Source organism: Drosophila takahashii, chromosome 3L (assembly GCF_030179915.1).
Source record: "Drosophila takahashii strain IR98-3 E-12201 chromosome 3L, DtakHiC1v2, whole genome shotgun sequence".
NCBI lineage: Eukaryota > Metazoa > Arthropoda > Insecta > Diptera > Drosophilidae > Drosophila > Drosophila takahashii.
In genome coordinates this window covers 18,378,979-18,396,204 of record NC_091680.1, presented here as the reverse complement: position 1 = coordinate 18,396,204, position 17,226 = coordinate 18,378,979, and the positions used below count along the sequence as shown (strand labels likewise).

Here is a 17,226-nt window from a genome sequence, read left to right as displayed (position 1 = left end):
TAACCGCCATTTGAAAATTCAAAAATATATCTTTGTGTATTTAACAACCCCCAATTTCCACAAATAAATAGATTTTTTTCTTAGGATTGTTCACTTATGTTTAATAGGTATATTATTAAGGATTAGTCACTACCAACTAAGCATTAAGAATACAAAATTTTGTCACTTGTACGTATACACTTTGCCATACACATTTATATATATCATTTATCATATATCGCATATATCCGCGCTAACCGTTATCAATATTCAATAAAATCATTATATATCAGAAACTTGTAATACACTCGCAGTTGAAGAATTTCCGTTCACATCAGCATGAGATCTTTAAACGTTAATTGTGTAGTTTGAAATATTTATAATAAAAACAGCTCTTGAGTTGGATTTCTTGAGGATCGGGGGTGTTGGGTGTTTTTTTTAGGGATAAAGGATCGGGGATATTTGCTTCTACTAATTTTACTCCTTGTTTCCGCCGCTGCCGCCCTGCAGCTTCTTCCAGGTGTCGCCCAGCGCCTTGGCAAAGTGATCGTCCACCGAGGCTTCAGTCTTGGTGAATATCGAGATATTCGTGGACGAGGTGGGCGAGGCGGGCGGCGTCTGCGTGGAGGAAGCGGCAGCCGCAGCCGTCGCCAAACCAGGCTCAGCCTTCACCCGAATGATGGCCGGCATGCTGGGCGTGGGCGTGGGAATCTGCGAGGGCGTGGGATTCGGATTTCCAGTCGGATTCGGATTAGGAGTGCTGGGTGTCAAAGTTGGCGTCGGAGTAACCGAGTTTCCGGCTGTCCCATAAGCTGGCGGCGGCGGCGGTGGTGTATTGTATCTGGGTGGCGTATCCAGCATCCTTTTGGCGGCCACCGCTGCCTCCATGGGCATGGTTATGGGTATGGGCAGCGTGGCCGAGGGCGGCGGCGATGGCGGCGTTTGAGTGCGATGCAGTGCCAGCGAGAGCGGCAGCGGTTCCTCCTGCGGCGGCGGCAGTTCCGAGTGCTCCAATTCCGGCTCCATGGGAATAACCAAACCAGGTTTGGCCAGATGGTAGCTGCTGCTCGATGATGATGAAGATCCTGATGATGATAATGGTGCTGTTGCTGCTGCTGGTGGTCCGTAGGCCAGTGGCGAAACCTGCTGCTTGGGCGTACCGCCTGGCGAGGGCGTCGGTGTGGGCGTGGGCGTCGGCGACTTCTTGGCGAACAGGGCGGCATAGTTCTCGCCCAGCGAGCGCCGGAAGTGCTCGTCAATGTCGCACATCGCCATGTCTGTGAGGGAATATCGAAAAAAGCAGGTGGTTAGTGAGGATCTTTGGCTTGATTGTACACAGAAAAAAGTATAGACATGAAAAAGTTTCATTTATAATCAATAATGTCAAATTTAAGATGCAAATATATCAACTTGATATTGTATCTTATCAGTTATTTTATAAGTCATAAAAATACTGGTTTGAAATACCAAATTTTCTATTTTTTAAACAAATATTTTAAAAAATAAGATAAATAACATCTTTATTAATGTTAAAATGATATAAATAACTTGATCTTAAAAACATATTAAATTTATACCTTGTGTCATATCAACAATGTCAAATTTATGATTCAAACATAACAATTTGATATTGTATCATATCAGTTATTTCATAAACGTCATAATAATACTATTTCAAAATACCAAATTAAGTATTTTTATGCTCATTTATACCTTATTTCATATCAATAGAAAGCAAAAATGATTAATGTAAAATTTATGATTCAAACATATTAACTTGATATTGTACCTTATCAGTTATTTCATAAAGGTCATAAAAATACTACTTTAAAATGCCAACTTGAGTATATTTTGAAGAAATATTGTACAAAATAACATGACATAAACAGAATAAAATGATATGAATAACTTGATCTTTAAAAATATTAAATTGACCTGCACATATCAATCTGATCTTTATGATTTATGATTCAAACAAAACAACTTGATAAAAATACTGCTTTAAGATACCAAATGTAGCATTTTTTGAACAAATATTGTAAAATAAGTTAACATAACATAAAAAGATTAGAATGATATGAATAACTTAAGTAAATATTAAATTGACCTGCACACTATCAATCTGATCTTTAATCAATTTTTTTTCTGTGCATGGTATAGCTAATCACCTGAGGATTGGTGGGCCTGCTCGGGTGGCTCCCGCTTGGGTGGAGCCTGGGTGATGACGCTGGGTCGGCTGTTGGCCGCATAGTTGGTCCCGGGCAGAGGTTCGCGATAGGGTGGCGGCGGAGAGGCCCGCTGCTTCAGGGCTCCCGTGGTCACCGACATATCAATGGGGCTGTCCATGTCCCGATCCTCGTGTTCACGCTCCCTTTCCCTCTCCCTTTCGCTGCTCCCGGCGCCCTGAACCTCGTGAACCTGATACTCGGCGGTCCGTTGACGCCGATCGCGTCGCCATTTGGTGGTGGGCAGCTCCTTGGACGTCACACGCATTTCTGTAAGGAAAGAAAGAGTAATAAAATCAGTAAACGAGTTATCTTTTGGCCAGCCCTCTAAATAGTTAAAAGTCTATACAATTTTAAACAAAAATCGCATAACAATTAAAAGCCATAAATTTCGGATTTGGCTAGCGATTCATCGATTCCTCGCTGCGGTTTACGTGATTTTGCGGTCGCTGAGTGGGCGTAATGAATCACAGGTAGGTTCTCTGCCCTCCACTTCCTCCTGCAAGTTTGTTGCCTAAGTCTTTCGCTTTTTTGCTGAATGAACTTCTCAGCCGAAAAGCTCTGCAAATGGAGGAGCGGCAGTCAGGAGGCAGCACAGAAATTATGCACAAGAAGACATAGCCGTCGCCAGTCAAGAAAAAATAATATAAATACAAAAAAACAGCACACACACTCGAGCAAATAAATAATAACAACAGAAAGCACACAATCGAAACTCCACAAACAAAATTGGTAACTAAAACAGGTTTTGGTCTACGCTTTGTTTGTAGTGTGTGTGTTTGTGTTTTAAAGTCTGGGCCTGGCCTACACTGAGCGAAATGCGGCAACGTGCCTGGCCTGCCAAATGGGCAAATGACCGAGCCACTGGCGTGGGAAGCGAAAACCAAGCGTGGGCATCCCGTCGGGATGAGAGATCCATCGAGGTGCTCAGTGTAGCTGGGAGATTGGCCAGGAAACCAAACCAAGTTTATAAATAAAGCAAGAGGCAGCGGGAACCCAGAAACCAAACCAGTCGGGCGACTTCTGCACATTTTGAGCAGCGCAGAGAGCCTTTTTAGAGGAGGAGGAGCAGGAGGAGCAGTCCCAGGAACCCAGGCATGAATGAATGAATGAATGGCTGGGATGCAGCTAAAGATGGAGGCGGTTCGGCGTTGGCGGAGGAGGAAGAAAAGGAGGAGGAGGTGGGAGCGTTGTCCTGTTTTTGGCAACGTCACTGCGGCACTGCCATATATTACATCTTCTACAGCGAGAGGAACCCTCCACCAACCACAAACTGGTCTGCCCAGAGTGGAGCAACCAAGGAAGAGGAGGAGATGAAGGAGGAGTTGCAGTCCAAGAGGCATTAAAAACCAACAAACACGGAGGCTGGGAGCGAACTTCGGCTCCAGCGGACGACGATGATGATGATGATGGGGATGATGATAATAATAAAGAAACATTCAAATTTTATTGCACATTTCCGGTCGTCGGACGTCGCCGTCTGTTGGGGGATCGGCGATTCGACAACGAAAACAACAACCAAGAAGACGACAACGACAACGATGGAGCTTTCTTTTCGAGACTGGCTCCCCCTCTTTTGCGGTCTTTTTTTCTTATTTTTTTGCTCCCTATCTCACCTTTGCCGCCACCGCTTTTTCAGCATCCTCTCTTCTGCATTGTTTTTTTGTTCTGCTGCCAGCGTTTTAATCATTTCTGTATCGGCTAATTGGCGATAAAGGGGAGCCGGTAAGTGAACCTCAAAAAAAGGGATAAATCGATGACTTAAGCAAGGGATATATTTACATTTCTGGGGAGCGAAAGGTATAGGATGTTGAGAAAGTAAGCTATCCTCTAGTTGCTAAAATTCGCACATCAATTTAGTTAGCTTAATTAAATATTAGATCAAACAAAAAAAAATATTGATATTTTTAAAAATTAAATAAAAACACCTCTAAATTTAAGTAATATATTATTTTAATAGGGCGCCCAGAAATAATGGATCAAAATCACATGTCCTAACTCTCTCTAACACTCATGTACATTTTTGCCTATAAAAATAGTCCATTTGGAATCGCCCGCCTTTTTAGAATCATTATTCCAATAAAAGCCACAAGGAAATTAATAAGTCTTATATGACTAATTAAAAGAAAGAAAATGAGAAAAACAACAATGCCTTCTTACATTGCAATGTAGAGACATTTAAAAAGGCAATAAAGAAATGTTTGTTTAGACACAGTAAATAACAGTAATTACAATATCATTTCTTTATCTTGAAGCATTTATAGAAATATATCTCAAAAACTGTGATAATAATTAATTATTAAAATAAATCAAATAATAAAAATAAAATAAATAAATTGTATGAATATTTTGTTGTAGTGGATATAAAATTAAAAAATATGGTTCTAATGATTGTCCATTATAAAATCCCAAAATATTATCTTTAATTACAAATCGAGACAATATTTTAGGCAGCGCATTTCACAATTTCCGGCAACGGTGGGGCAATCTTAAAATCTTCTGCGGTGATATATCAGCTGGGGAGCGATTTGAAAGCCGGCCCAGTCAGATCCGAAAATCTGGTTCGGGTTCAAAACAACATAGAGAACTTGGGAAAGAGATGGGGGTTAAAGGGAACGGGGAACGGAAAGAGAGTGACAAAAGTCAGGCAGACTTGCATGCTTATATGGCTTGGATTGTACTACAAATAGCAAAAGCAAAAGCAATAGCAATGGGAACAGCATTTGTGGCTTATGCAAACAAGTTGTTGCTGCTCTGGTTTGTTGTTGCTTGTTGCTTTTCTAGCTTTGTGTTGCTTTTGTTGCCTTTGTAGCTTTGTATACATATTTATTTTTCCACCATCGCAGGCGTTTTTCATTATTTATATTTTTTCTCGCGCCGGCTAGTGAGTCATGCCGATACTCCGATACCCCCCGATACCCCGCGATACCCGTACCACAATCCACGATACCCCGATACCCGCATTACCCGCTGGCCGAGTTGATTGCAAATCTGGTTTTAATATGTCAACAAATTAACAAAAGCAAAATAAAAGCAAGTCGAGTCGAGCCAAAGTCCCCCGAATCCCAGCCACCCCACCTCATCATCATCCATTTTCCAATCTTTTTTTTGTTGTATTTTTTATGGAGTTTTAATGTTTAAACAGGCGCTCATTTTTTGTGTTTGCCTGGCGTCGCCATGTAATTGAAAGCATTTGTGTGATTTGTGCAATGTCGCCAATTAATGCTGAGCAACTGGTGTGTGTGAGTTTTTTCTGTGAGTTTGCTTGGTTGTTTGCCAATCCAAACCCGCAGACGAAACCAATCGAATGAGACGGGGAGCGCAGTAAAAGTGTTGCCAATTTCATTACCAATTTTACAGTTGGCACAAGCCGACTGGAGACGCCATCGATACGCTCTTGCAGCCGGCGTGACCAATCTGTATAACTGAATCCCAAACCCAATCCCATTACACTCGTCATCACGTCCACGTCCTGGACACACGCTACATGTAAAGCTACCTACTGATAAACTATAACGAATCGCTTCCGATACCCGATCCCATTCATCGGCGGAGTGGAGTGCGCTTATCATGGCCAAAAGGCCAAAGGAAAGAGCACGTTCGTCAATCCATTCAGTGAGTGTGGTCTCCACGTGGACAGCAGGTGGGCATTGCCATCTAAATTGAACTTTGCCTGCCTCAAAAACAAGATAATCCATACTATTCTATATATTTTGACCTAGAACTTCAATCAACATTCGTTTTCTTCAAGAAAGTAAACGCATTTCCCAAATATATATCTTTACAAACTATAAAAAACAATGTAATACATACTATTTTATATATTCTGACCCAAGAACTTCAATAAACCTTCATTTATAATACACTTTTTCAAACTATAACAATATATAATATTCCTGTCTGCATCACCAAAACGAGCTAATGTATGTATTTCGGCAAATTTATTTGCTCATTTTAAAAGCTATCATCATAAAACTTAACCAATCGTGTTTTTGTAATCAGATGTATGCTTGAAAACCGGACGAATAAAACGACTATATATCCTACAGCAACCATAGGAACTTTTGGCGGAATTAAAATAACTTTGGCGGCTTTTTACATGTTTAAGTTTATACTATTTTAAGGAATCTAAACCTGTCACCGAAATGCATAATAAAACATTTTCAAAGACAAGTCTGATGATGTGACTATCATGATTATCTACCATGTTTATAAGCAGTGTTGTCTATATTAATATAGGATGCCGCGAAATAAAAAATTTAATATAATTTTGGTTGTTGTGGTAACTTGTTAATGTACGGTACTCCACCTCTTATTTAACTGAATAAATGTTATTCCTCGTGATATTACTTTGAAGCCCAAAACTATGAGAAATATAATAGGTTTACCCTTTTCTAGAATGAAATATTTTACTATAGGTATAATAGACAAATAAGTACTATTATTATAGAACGGCTTCATTTCGGGTAGTTATAACTACTTTAACCTAACTACCTTACTAAAAAAAACTTTTTAGACATCATTATTTTAATTAAACGCTTTAACTCTAAGCGTAGAATTAAGCCAAAGTGTTACTATTTATAGTCGTCACAAGTTACAGAACCTATGATCTTTAAAAAAAGTAAACTAAGCAGACGTCACAACGTTATAAAACTACGATATTTAAAAAAGTTAAGTAAGTAAGCTGACGCAAAACGGAACTAATTAAATTTTATGATGGACAGTTAAAGGAAATAAGATTATGAAACATGGTACTAGAAAAGGGAATAAAACCCTATTCCATCCTATCCTGAACCATATTTCAGTCTTCAAACTTTCTGTGAATTGAAGTCAAATTTCTAGTATGTGACATTTGCGCCTTTTTTGTCAGAGGTCAGACTTTTGGCGAGTCATCTCTTTTCTCAAACGAACCTTTGTGCAACTGCTGCTGCTGCTGCCTGTATAACTGATGATGCATGGCCGCAGCCTGCTGGAGATCCCGCCAGGGCTGCCAGAGGAGGCTATTGGCCATGGAGGAGGCATTGGGATCCGTCGATGTGTGCGGATGCGGATGCGTCTGCTGATTGCCGGATTGCAGCTGCTCCAGCTGCTGGCGATGGAGGTGGTGGTGATTATGATTATGATGGTGTTGCTGCTGCTGCTGAGGATGGTAGAACATGGCCCCCTGGTTCTGGGATCCGTGATAAGCGGCCAGTCTTTGAGTGGCCGCCAGGGCAGCGGCTACCTGGGCCGAAGAACTAGGAGAACTGGCCGTGGAGGAGGCGGATGAGGAAGTGGAGGGTCCACTCGAGCAGGATGTGGAGGATGCCGACGATGAGGAGGAGGATGCTACAGCTGCGGCAGCGGCGGCCAATCGCTCGATTTCCTTGATGCGGTTGTAGTAATTCTGCTCGAAGGCATTCAGTATGCAAAGATATTCCATGGCTTTGCTCTTCTACTTGATAGATTCGATTTGCTTGGCTACTTCCTGCTCAAAAAATCTCCGAAATCTCTGGGATGCGGCGATCCACTCACATCATATCGCTGCCGACTCAGCTGATTTCTGGCGGGGGGGAAATCTATCTTCTGGAGGCTGTCGAGCGGCAGTCTTTTTATTTATTTATTTTTCCTTTATGATTACTTTTTGCGCTCGCTTTTTGCCGCAGATACAGATACACCGAATGTGCGCGCACAAAACGAGCCGCAAGTCGCGACTATAGATACAGATACAATCTGTTTCTGTTTGTCTGTTTTTTTTTTTTGCGAACCGCGACTCGGGTTACAGTCTCTCGCAAGTCTTGAAACGGAGACTTTGGCTCTGCTCCGGCGACGTGAGCCTCAAGTCGACATTTAGCAAAATAAAAATAGCACGCCGTCTTTTGTTGTTATGTCTCCGTCTGCGACTCTATGACTCTGACTCTGACTCTGGGTTATATGTGTGTTTCTTTTCCGAGTAATGATTTGCATAGAAATCGACAAATCGCTGACTGAACTTGAGCGCCAGTTTTCGCTTTCAGAGACCGACGGACACACAGCACACGCGAACCTCGATGGACGCACGTTTCACAGCAGAAAATGTAATACAACCAATAGCGAAAAAATCACTATATAGTATAGTAATATATAGCATATAGTATAGGAACTGAAAGACCGAACACCGAACTGACGGCTTCCACGGACAAGCTCAAACTGATCGTCGACTTCAAGATTGCGACTGCCAACTGGGGGGCTTTTCGAAGCTTCGCTCGAGTCTCCAGTCTTCGGTCTTCGGTTTCTTCGGAAGCCTTCGTTTCTGCTCGCTGAAAGTCTCCACGGGTCTTTAGAGAAAAGAGTGGAGAAGGGGGGCTCTGTAGACTTGGGGCCTTTCAGTCCCATTTGCACTTGCGCCAGTTGTCCCTTGTTGTTTTTTCTTCTTTTTTCTTTCTTTCTGTCTTTCTTTTTTTTTTTTGCGTTTATTTCTCCTCTTACCAATTTCCGTTTCGAGACTCTCGCTGTTCGCCGTTCTCAACGGATCTTTCGGATCTCTGCTTGCTTTTCGGTGATTTGGTAATTGAAAAAGTACAAACTCAAAAGGGGAACTCAAGAAAAGGATGGGGAAAAAGGGGACCAGATCGTAGGATGTGGCTGCCACGCCCATTTGCCCCATTGATGCTTGGCAAATTGGGCAAAAGGGTAACGAAATGGCAGCAATTGGGAATTGGCCACACAGTTTCAGGGAGTCTCTTTTCGGACTCCAGCTCGAACTCTTGTCTTTGGAGTTTCTGGGGTTGGGCTTTTGGGTCTTAAGTCTTTGGGTCCAAAACCAAGCACCACATAGTGTGGGCGTTCTTTCATGTTTTCCTTTAACGCTCTTTTGTTTTTTGGGCCCGGTCACTGCATTTCGGGCTCATTATAATGTTTACTCAGAGTTTTGTACGCTTATAGCTGCGTGCAAAACTACCTACGTTCATTCGGCTGATCGCCATTGCCGTGTGTATATTTGTATGCGGGCTTGCGAAAATGACAATCAACTAGGAGAACGAGACTTAGGCTGAGTCACACCGACAATAGAATACCTACAAGTCCTTTCTATTAACTGAAATTGTAATGGTAATGGTTATATTACCTTTTTGAAAATATAAGTTAAATTGTTTAAAGACTCATAGAAATTTGGTATTCTAGACATGTGTTACTTTGGGATGCACTAAAAGATTATTAATTACAGCTTTATAATCCAAAAATCCCCTTTTTAAAATCCCCAAAAATATAAGTTTATCTTTAAAAAAATTGCTTAATATATTTTTATATTTTGGAAAAATTTAAACATCCTCTGATAAGAAAAAAAATATTTTTTAAATTTCTTTTAATCTTAAAACAATTACGCAGAATAGTAAACAAACAATTAAGTTGTGATAAAGTCCCTATCGCAATTTTTGTGCTAAAAAATTCCAAACATTTCGTAGTGATAAAAACATTTTAAAAAAAAAACGAGTACATTTAGGAATTCAGAGAAAATAGCATACGATTCCGGGAACTCAAAGCACGTACACATATCAGTACTCTGGTCTTGAGAAAGGCCAAATATTAATTTTTAGGAAATGTTTAAATAAATATAAAAAAGGATGTAAAATAACACTTAAAAATCTTTATCCAAAATAATATTTCTTAAAAAGGAATAAATAATACAAAATGATATAATAAACTTGAATCTGAATCCTTATGTTTCTGCTATAAGTACTGTTAAGATCGTTTATATAGCCTACAATCAGTCAGCTCCAATTAAGCCAAATTCGTTCAACTTCAAAGCAGTTTAATTTCCGAAATCAATGCAAATAGCTGTGGGACAAAGCTCATCACATAGCCAAGATGTTCGCTGCGATGTTTGCGTTTGTTATTGGAGGCAAACAATAGGTCGACGGTACTACACGTTTGCGGCTGCTTTGGGGCTTGGCTATGGCAATCGGTCGGTCTTCAGACTACGAGCAGCAGCAACAGCAAAAGCAAAAGCAACAGCAGTTACCATTGCTGCAACTGCAACTGCAACTTGGCGGCAAGAAAACGGCACAGAAGCAGCAACAGAAAGCAGAAAACCAATAACAACAACACGGTGGTGGAAACTCGTTTCTAATTCAATAGCAGGCCCATGAAATTTTACGCCCGATTTGTAGTACAACCACTACTGTTGTTGCCCCATGAATATTGCTACTGCAACAGCAACAGCAACATAGAGGAGGGAACTGAACTGCAGTGGAGTGGAGTAGAGTGGTGTGGCCTGGAGTCGCCTCTTACACATGGGTGTTGATCATATGGCCTGAACCGAACCAACTTGCACAAGCTCAGCTGTTAAACTCGCGCCATCCGTCGATCGATCGATTTTTCTCCATCCTTTTCTCCATCTTTCACCATCGTTTGCTAATCCCAGTCACAAAATGTGCAATTTTCAACCGGCCAACCGAAATCCAGAGGGGGAAACTAAAATATCGAAAGAGAGAAAAAATGTAACAAAATCCAACGAACGCTAAAACTATTGACTGACTGAGTAATGGATTGAGTGCTCCTAGGCTTTGGCGCTTACTCATCATCATCCGGCGTTTGTTGTGCGCGAAAATTTGTAGTGTAGCGTGAAACATGCGCACGCATGCGCAACGAGGTCAATCGAATGGCAATCATGGCAAAAAAAAAATACAACAAAAAATAAATAAAGCACTACGAACAGAAAAACAATGACAACAACGGGGATTCAACAGACTTTGGGGCAGAAGACTCCACTGGCTGGCTGAAAACAATGGCAACAAATTACCGAAATCCAAACAACGTAGACCAAACCAAAGTAAAGTAAAGTAATGTAAGAAGGCACAAAAACAAGACGAAAGCCAAGTGGGTAAACTTGACTTGGGGGCCTAGAGGGTAGAACCCGAATGATGCGGGCCTGCTTACAGAAGTCAAAAGAAAATCCCCTAGCTAATTTTGGGTATACAATACATATCTATGCAGTGCTAATGGAGTTCTATATTTAATGATGAGTCGGTTGGAAATGTTATTAAAGCTAATATAGTGATTATGTAGGAAAAATTCCTGGTATTCCGGGTATAAGTAATATCACTTTTATTACAGAACATTATTTTTGTATAAATACACTGTGCAACATTTTTAGGGTTATAAAATGTAACCGCAATTCTGATTTCATTGGCGGAAAGAACTCATCGAAATAAGCTAAAACTCATTTGGGTTTCTTTGGCTTAGCTCGCGTTTACCTTTTATAGCGAGTTAAAGTTTTACATACAAAATTTATTTGTAACGGCCATATCTTGTGAACCGATTAAAATTTTACTATTAAGTCTTCAGTGATTATGTAGCTATGAACCCAAGGAACAAAATTGACAAATGACTCTTGCGAAGACGTACACCTAGCGCGTTAAAAATCGAAAAATTAGGCAAATTTGTTTTTTAACGCGCTAGGTGCACTAGGTGCTAAGTGCGCAAGAGTCATTTGTCAATTTAGTTCCTTGGGTTCATAGCTACATAATCACTAAAGACTTGAAAGTGAAATTTTAATCGGTTCACAAGATATGGCCGTTACAAATAAATTTTGTATGTAAAACTTTAACTCGCTATAAAAGGTAAACGCGAGCTAAGCCAGAGAAACCCAAATGGGTTTTAGCTTGTTTCGATGAGTTCTTTCCGCCCATTAAATCAGAATTGCGGTTACATTTTTCATGTTGCACTGTGATATCTATATTCATAGTGATTAGTCGGGAAAATTTCCGGTATTTCGGAGATTAGAATGTTACATTTATTACAGAACATTATGTTAGTACAAATACCTATATATTACACTTATTAACCCATGCATAAAGTAAAGATTTTTAAAAAATCTTTAAAAAAATAATGAAATATAACCTTTATTCACCTTTTTCTCCCAAGACAGGTTACTCAAACCCATATTTACAATCGTTTCTTTCCCTTTTCTGTGACGCTGGTCGCTGAATGACAAGCTAAGCAGCAATTTAATATTGCTCCATTGATTCGAAACTTTGAAGAAAACAGAACACAAACAGAAATAAAACTCCGGAAAATGCTTTGCTAATTGAAATTTGTGTTGTTTGGAAATCGGCACTGAAACATGAGATAGCTTGCTTTTTAATTTGGGTCAGTATAGTTATAATGGCAGTGCGGAAGTCACCGAGATCTGACTTCTTTATAAGAGATCTAATGCTTTTTAGATCGCACAAATGATGATGACACACAGATGAGGTGGCCGGCAATTTCCAGAACTTCGATCGATACGAACAAGACAAATTATGTTTATATCTTAACCGCAGTCCCAGTTTGTGAAATCTAACAATCTAATATATGTATATAGCTAGTGGGTACATAATATATACGCAGCGGAGACAACACAAATCAGCGGCAAACCAGTTCAAAATTTAAATAAAACTCGAGCGTGCGCGCGATTTGAAGAGAAACTGGTTTTTCGATTGCCCAGAACAGCAACAAAAAGCAACAGGCGTCGATGGCGAATAGCAAAAAAAAAAACTAACAATAACATAAATATAGTTGTCATTTTAAAATATCATCCGGTGCTAAATCAAGCGTGAGAAAAATCTTAAAACATTTTGCACCGAATTTCGAATTAAAATCAATGGATCTATGGATCGCTACAGATTGGTAGTTTCCGAAAAATATATTTCGCTTCTGTGAGACAACTTTCATTTCGATATTGTCCGCAACAAGTTGATTCTGCCGCTGCATCTGCCAACGGCCACCTCTTCCTGTCCAAAGTGGCTAGCAAAAGTCGCGCAGAGTGAAAATTTATGGCAAATAGGCAAATGTTGTGTTTAAATAAATAAATAGCAAGTCGCTCGACGGCAGTAGCAAGAGTAGCAGTAAGTAAAAAGCAGCAGCAGCAGCAGTAGTAAAAAGAAAGGTAATGCTCTAGTCCCAATCTGTGTCCCCATCCCGATGCCCATCCCCAAACTCAAGTGAGCCCCACCAATCCAATCCTATACTATCCTACTATCCCATGGCAATAACAAACCCAAACTGAAACTGGTTTGCCTGCTGGATTTTCCTCTATGCGCTGGTCGAGATTTGCGGCAATTATGCGCACCGTTTGGCCATTGCCAGTAGTAAAAGGAAGAGAGTGTTGGCCCACAGAGTTGGCACTGACTGAAAAAAAAAAAACGGAACGAACGTAGAATTGAAAGGCCATGTAAATTACCTGATGAGCCAGGCTATCCAAACGGTTGGTGTCCGTCGTCTCCAGCTGTGTGCCAAGTTCGAAATTGCCACAATTTTTCTTTTGTGGCCCAGGCCACAATTTGTGTAACTATTTGTTTATTAATTATATGGCCTGGCCATTCGGGTTTCAAGATTGCTCCTCGGCAAACAATGGAAGGGCCCCTTAATTAACGGCCCAATCGACCCGCTTTTCTACGTGTGATTTATGAAGATCCAGAATCCGAGTGGCTCGTTCGATTATGACAAATTCCATTAATCATGCGCAGGTTAACGACATTTTGCATTTTCGATGCCTGCCGATCAATCAAAACGCTCATCTTTGCCAACTCAAAAAAATAAGATTTTTTTTGTAGGTTTGCGTTGCATTGGGAACAGTTATTTTTTGGCAAAAAAAATTATATAAAAAAACCGCTCTCAAAACGCCAGCAAATCGCGCGTAAATATTTATTCGAGCGTCGAAACCATTTCTCTTTCTGTATCTCTTAATTTGCCAACTCAATTTTAACAACTTAATTTTTTTGTAGGTTTGCTTTGCATTAGAAACACTTAATTTTTGGCCAAAAAACCGCTCACAAAACGCCAGCAAATCGCGTGCCCGCTTTTAAATATTTATTTGAGCATTGAAACCATTTCTCTTTCTGTATCGGGGGCTATCTCATAAATTCTCCTCTGTGCGTTGACAGCTGTACGCATATATTCTATATATCTTTCGAGGAATTTGTCAAATATTCGGAATTATGTCTGATAAAGCCGTTAGCCAATGGGTAAACAAACATAAACATAAATTGGGGGCCCATTATCGGAATGCCATGGCTGTGGGCATGATTTGCATGTTATCAGGTCGAAATGGGGGCGAAAAATCAAATCAAAATGAGAACTTTTTGTGCTTATCGCTCGTTTATAAATTACATATAAATTGTGCAATTACCCACTGTTCTCTGGGGGGAGGAACATGCCTAATCAAAGTGTGCTTTTTTTTTGTTTAACAATTATACACATATTTTAGCGACCCAGAGAACACAGAGAAAAATATATACAAATACTATTTGAGCTCTCCGCCGGCCATTTCTTTGGCATGTCACGCGGTCGAGTCGCTTGTTTGGTGGGCAGAGAATGCAAATTGCAAATATATACATATATAAAAGATATGTACAGAAATATGCAATACGAACGCCCAGCCACACACATCCAATCCAAAACAGCTCGACAACGCGACAATTCGTGCTCGTCAGCCGCAGTGGCACTACGAAAAAGCGAAGCGACTGGCTGGCTATTATTGATAAGGGGTTCCCGGGTCCGGTCCCCCGACAATACTTCATACTACCATATGCCTTCGCCTCTGCACATTCGCCGTTCGCCATCGAAAATGCGGCATTTGACACATTTATGAAAATCGGAATCGGAATGCGCCGCAAACTCATTTTGTTGGAATGTTTTGTTGTCGTTTTTTTGTACGAAAATAAAACATTTCTCGGATTCGTCGAGTGTTTATGCGTTCGCGCACACACAACAACAACAGTGTTCGCGGTAAGGAATCTTCCTCTGCCGCCGCCTCTGTCGAGTTCATCGATGCCCCCGGGAGAGTGGGTAGAATTTTTGGGGGGATCGCGGTTACAAAGAAGATGTCAGCCGGAAAGGGGCCACTGTTGCAATCGTGAATCATGACTGGAGCATGCAAAACGGTCTGCGACTGGTTACACGGGGAAAAACTACAGCTTAATGTGAAAACGGGAAAATAGTAATTGTTACGTTTTTAGGGTCAACGAGGCTAGAGGAAAGTACACCTGCCTGTGCAAACGCTACCGAATTTTTTCTAAAAAACATTTTTCAAATATTTCATTTTATAACGACTTTTGTTTATCATTAAAGATATTTCCCCATAACTTATAAACTTATATTTTTGTATATATGAATATTGTTAAATCGAGATTAATCCAGACTACAGCGCAGAGAATTCGCTGGGGTAGGTTAACATAGAGTTCAAATACTACCACTGACCAAGGAATTTTTTTTAAGCTTTATAAATATAATTTAAAGAGATTTTCCTCTTTTAATATTAAATCGTCTATTATGTGTATGTAATTAATTTGAAATCAAGATTAATGCTGAGAATTACGCTGGAGTATGTTAACATAGAGTTCAAATACTACTGCTGACCAACGAGTTTTTTCAGCTTTATGAATACTATTTAGAGGTTGGAAATTAGGAATTTGATGATGTATTTTTTTTTTATAACATTTACATAGCTGCGCATTATTAATTATTTATAATAATAATAATAAATAATAATAATATTTGCACATGATTTTAAAAAATCATTTAATTCCTTAACCTACAAATACATTTTTAAATTCATTCGATTTTCGTAACACATCACAGATTATTTTGAGTGTTAAATTATAGCCCCATAGTAATTCTCATATAATTTAAGTTTTTTTCTCTCTGTACAACACATTGTTGAAATACTTTTCTCGTCTTCTTGGCTCAAAGGTGAAAGCCATAAAAGAGCTGTGTGTAACCCCCGCCCCCACTGCCCCGTGGGGTTGAGTACATCATGGCATGTTGTTGGCCAAGTTGAAAATCATAAAAATTGTCGACTTCTTTTTAAACGGAATTGGTTAATGGTTTTAGTTGGGTCGCTCACTTTGCTCACTTACCGCTGGGATTGTTTTGCACCATGGTCGCCGCTCTAGAGAGCACATCCAACGCCGATTCCATGATGATCTCAACGTTTTAAAGTGGGTTTGGATGTGGATTTGGACTTGGTTTGGTTTGGGTTTGGGTTTCGCTGCTGCTCCTGCAACGACTCGATCTGCACCGCATGAGTTTCGCACTGAAAATGCAAAGAAATTGACCATGAACACACTGGCAAATACACACACATATATACAAGATATATATATACAAATGCACAGAGATATCCGAGTGAAAAACTGGATATATCGCCCGAGCCTGGCATTGGCATATATGTAAATGGAACAAAACCAAAACCAAACCAAAGCGAACAAAGACTGACTTTGCTGACTTGAAATCCTGCTGCCAAACATCCAAACAGTTGCCATCTGATCGGAAAGTTGAGCGGGGGGAAGCTGCGGAGGAGGGGCGGGGGCACGATGCACTTGGGACTGGTTTCTTTTTCTCTCTTTTTTTTCGGACCAATACAACGGGGCTGCTGGATTTTTCGGCAATGACCAAACCAGTCAGCATCCAACATACAATTTCCACATATAATGTACCCCAAATATATGGGACCACTTTACCTTTCGCCTGGAGACCACCACCTTCAAATCCTCGTCGCCTATCCTGTGTCCCAGCTGTTCGAGGTTCACTCCCTGCGAGTTCGCACTGTTTCCTCACGTTTTACGCTGGAAAAAGCGGGGTTTTTATGGTTTTTGGTATAATTGCAATCAAATCACAATCGTTTAGTTGGGATAGAGCTGGCAGAAACGGCGATGTAACATCGATGGTTAATATCGTTTGACATATCGATAGTTTGTTATAGTACCGGATTGTTATGGCTTAGCGTGGACTTCAACCTGACGTTTGGCTTTAGCAGGGACACAAGCCAATATAACTTGTTCACACTTGTGTTGCGTCCACGATGGTGAACCAAAGATTTAAAAAAAAACAATATGCATAGACAAAATATGTTTATTTTTTCGAAAACAAATAACAACATTTTTATTTTAATACTCAAAATTAATGATTTTTTAAGACAATTTCCAAAGACGAAGTCCAAATTGCATAGGACATTTCAAGATTGCAATGGATTTCAATTAGTTGTCTAATTTGATGGTGTTGGAAATAAACTTGCATCCATCTG

The 17,226-nt window shown here is 40.2% G+C and overlaps 1 protein-coding gene across 2 annotated transcripts; it reads right to left on the bottom strand.

The window, feature by feature from the left end:
- Positions 1 to 72: 72 nt before the first annotated feature.
- Tgi (Tondu-domain-containing Growth Inhibitor) lies at positions 73 to 16,856 on the bottom strand. 2 transcript variants are annotated; one of them, XM_070214809.1, is made up of 4 exons: positions 16,664 to 16,856; positions 16,061 to 16,236; positions 2,148 to 2,474; positions 73 to 1,256 (listed from the first exon to the last, which is right to left on the bottom strand). In XM_070214809.1, the coding sequence occupies exons 2-4, from the start codon at positions 16,119 to 16,121 to the stop codon at positions 457 to 459; spliced, it is 1,188 nt and encodes a 395-aa protein (XP_070070910.1). In that variant the 5' UTR covers positions 16,122 to 16,236; positions 16,664 to 16,856; the 3' UTR covers positions 73 to 456. The 2 variants fall into 2 exon arrangements, with proteins under 2 accessions (XP_070070910.1, XP_070070909.1); XM_070214808.1 differs by lacking the exons at positions 16,061 to 16,236; positions 16,664 to 16,856 and adding an exon at positions 7,116 to 8,388.
- Positions 16,857 to 17,226: the final 370 nt, after the last annotated feature.

Excerpts from the sequence above, each read along its gene's own strand:
- Tgi (XM_070214808.1), bottom strand. The coding sequence starts at position 7,626 with ATGGAATATCTTTGCATACTGAATGCCTTCGAGCAGAATTACTACAAC. Across the intron at positions 2,475-7,115 it reads GCAGCAGCAGTTGCACAAAG|AAATGCGTGTGACGTCCAAG; the intron begins GTTCGTTTGAGA and ends CTTTCCTTACAG. Across the intron at positions 1,257-2,147 it reads GCAGGCCCACCAATCCTCAG|ACATGGCGATGTGCGACATT; the intron begins GTGATTAGCTAT and ends ATTCCCTCACAG.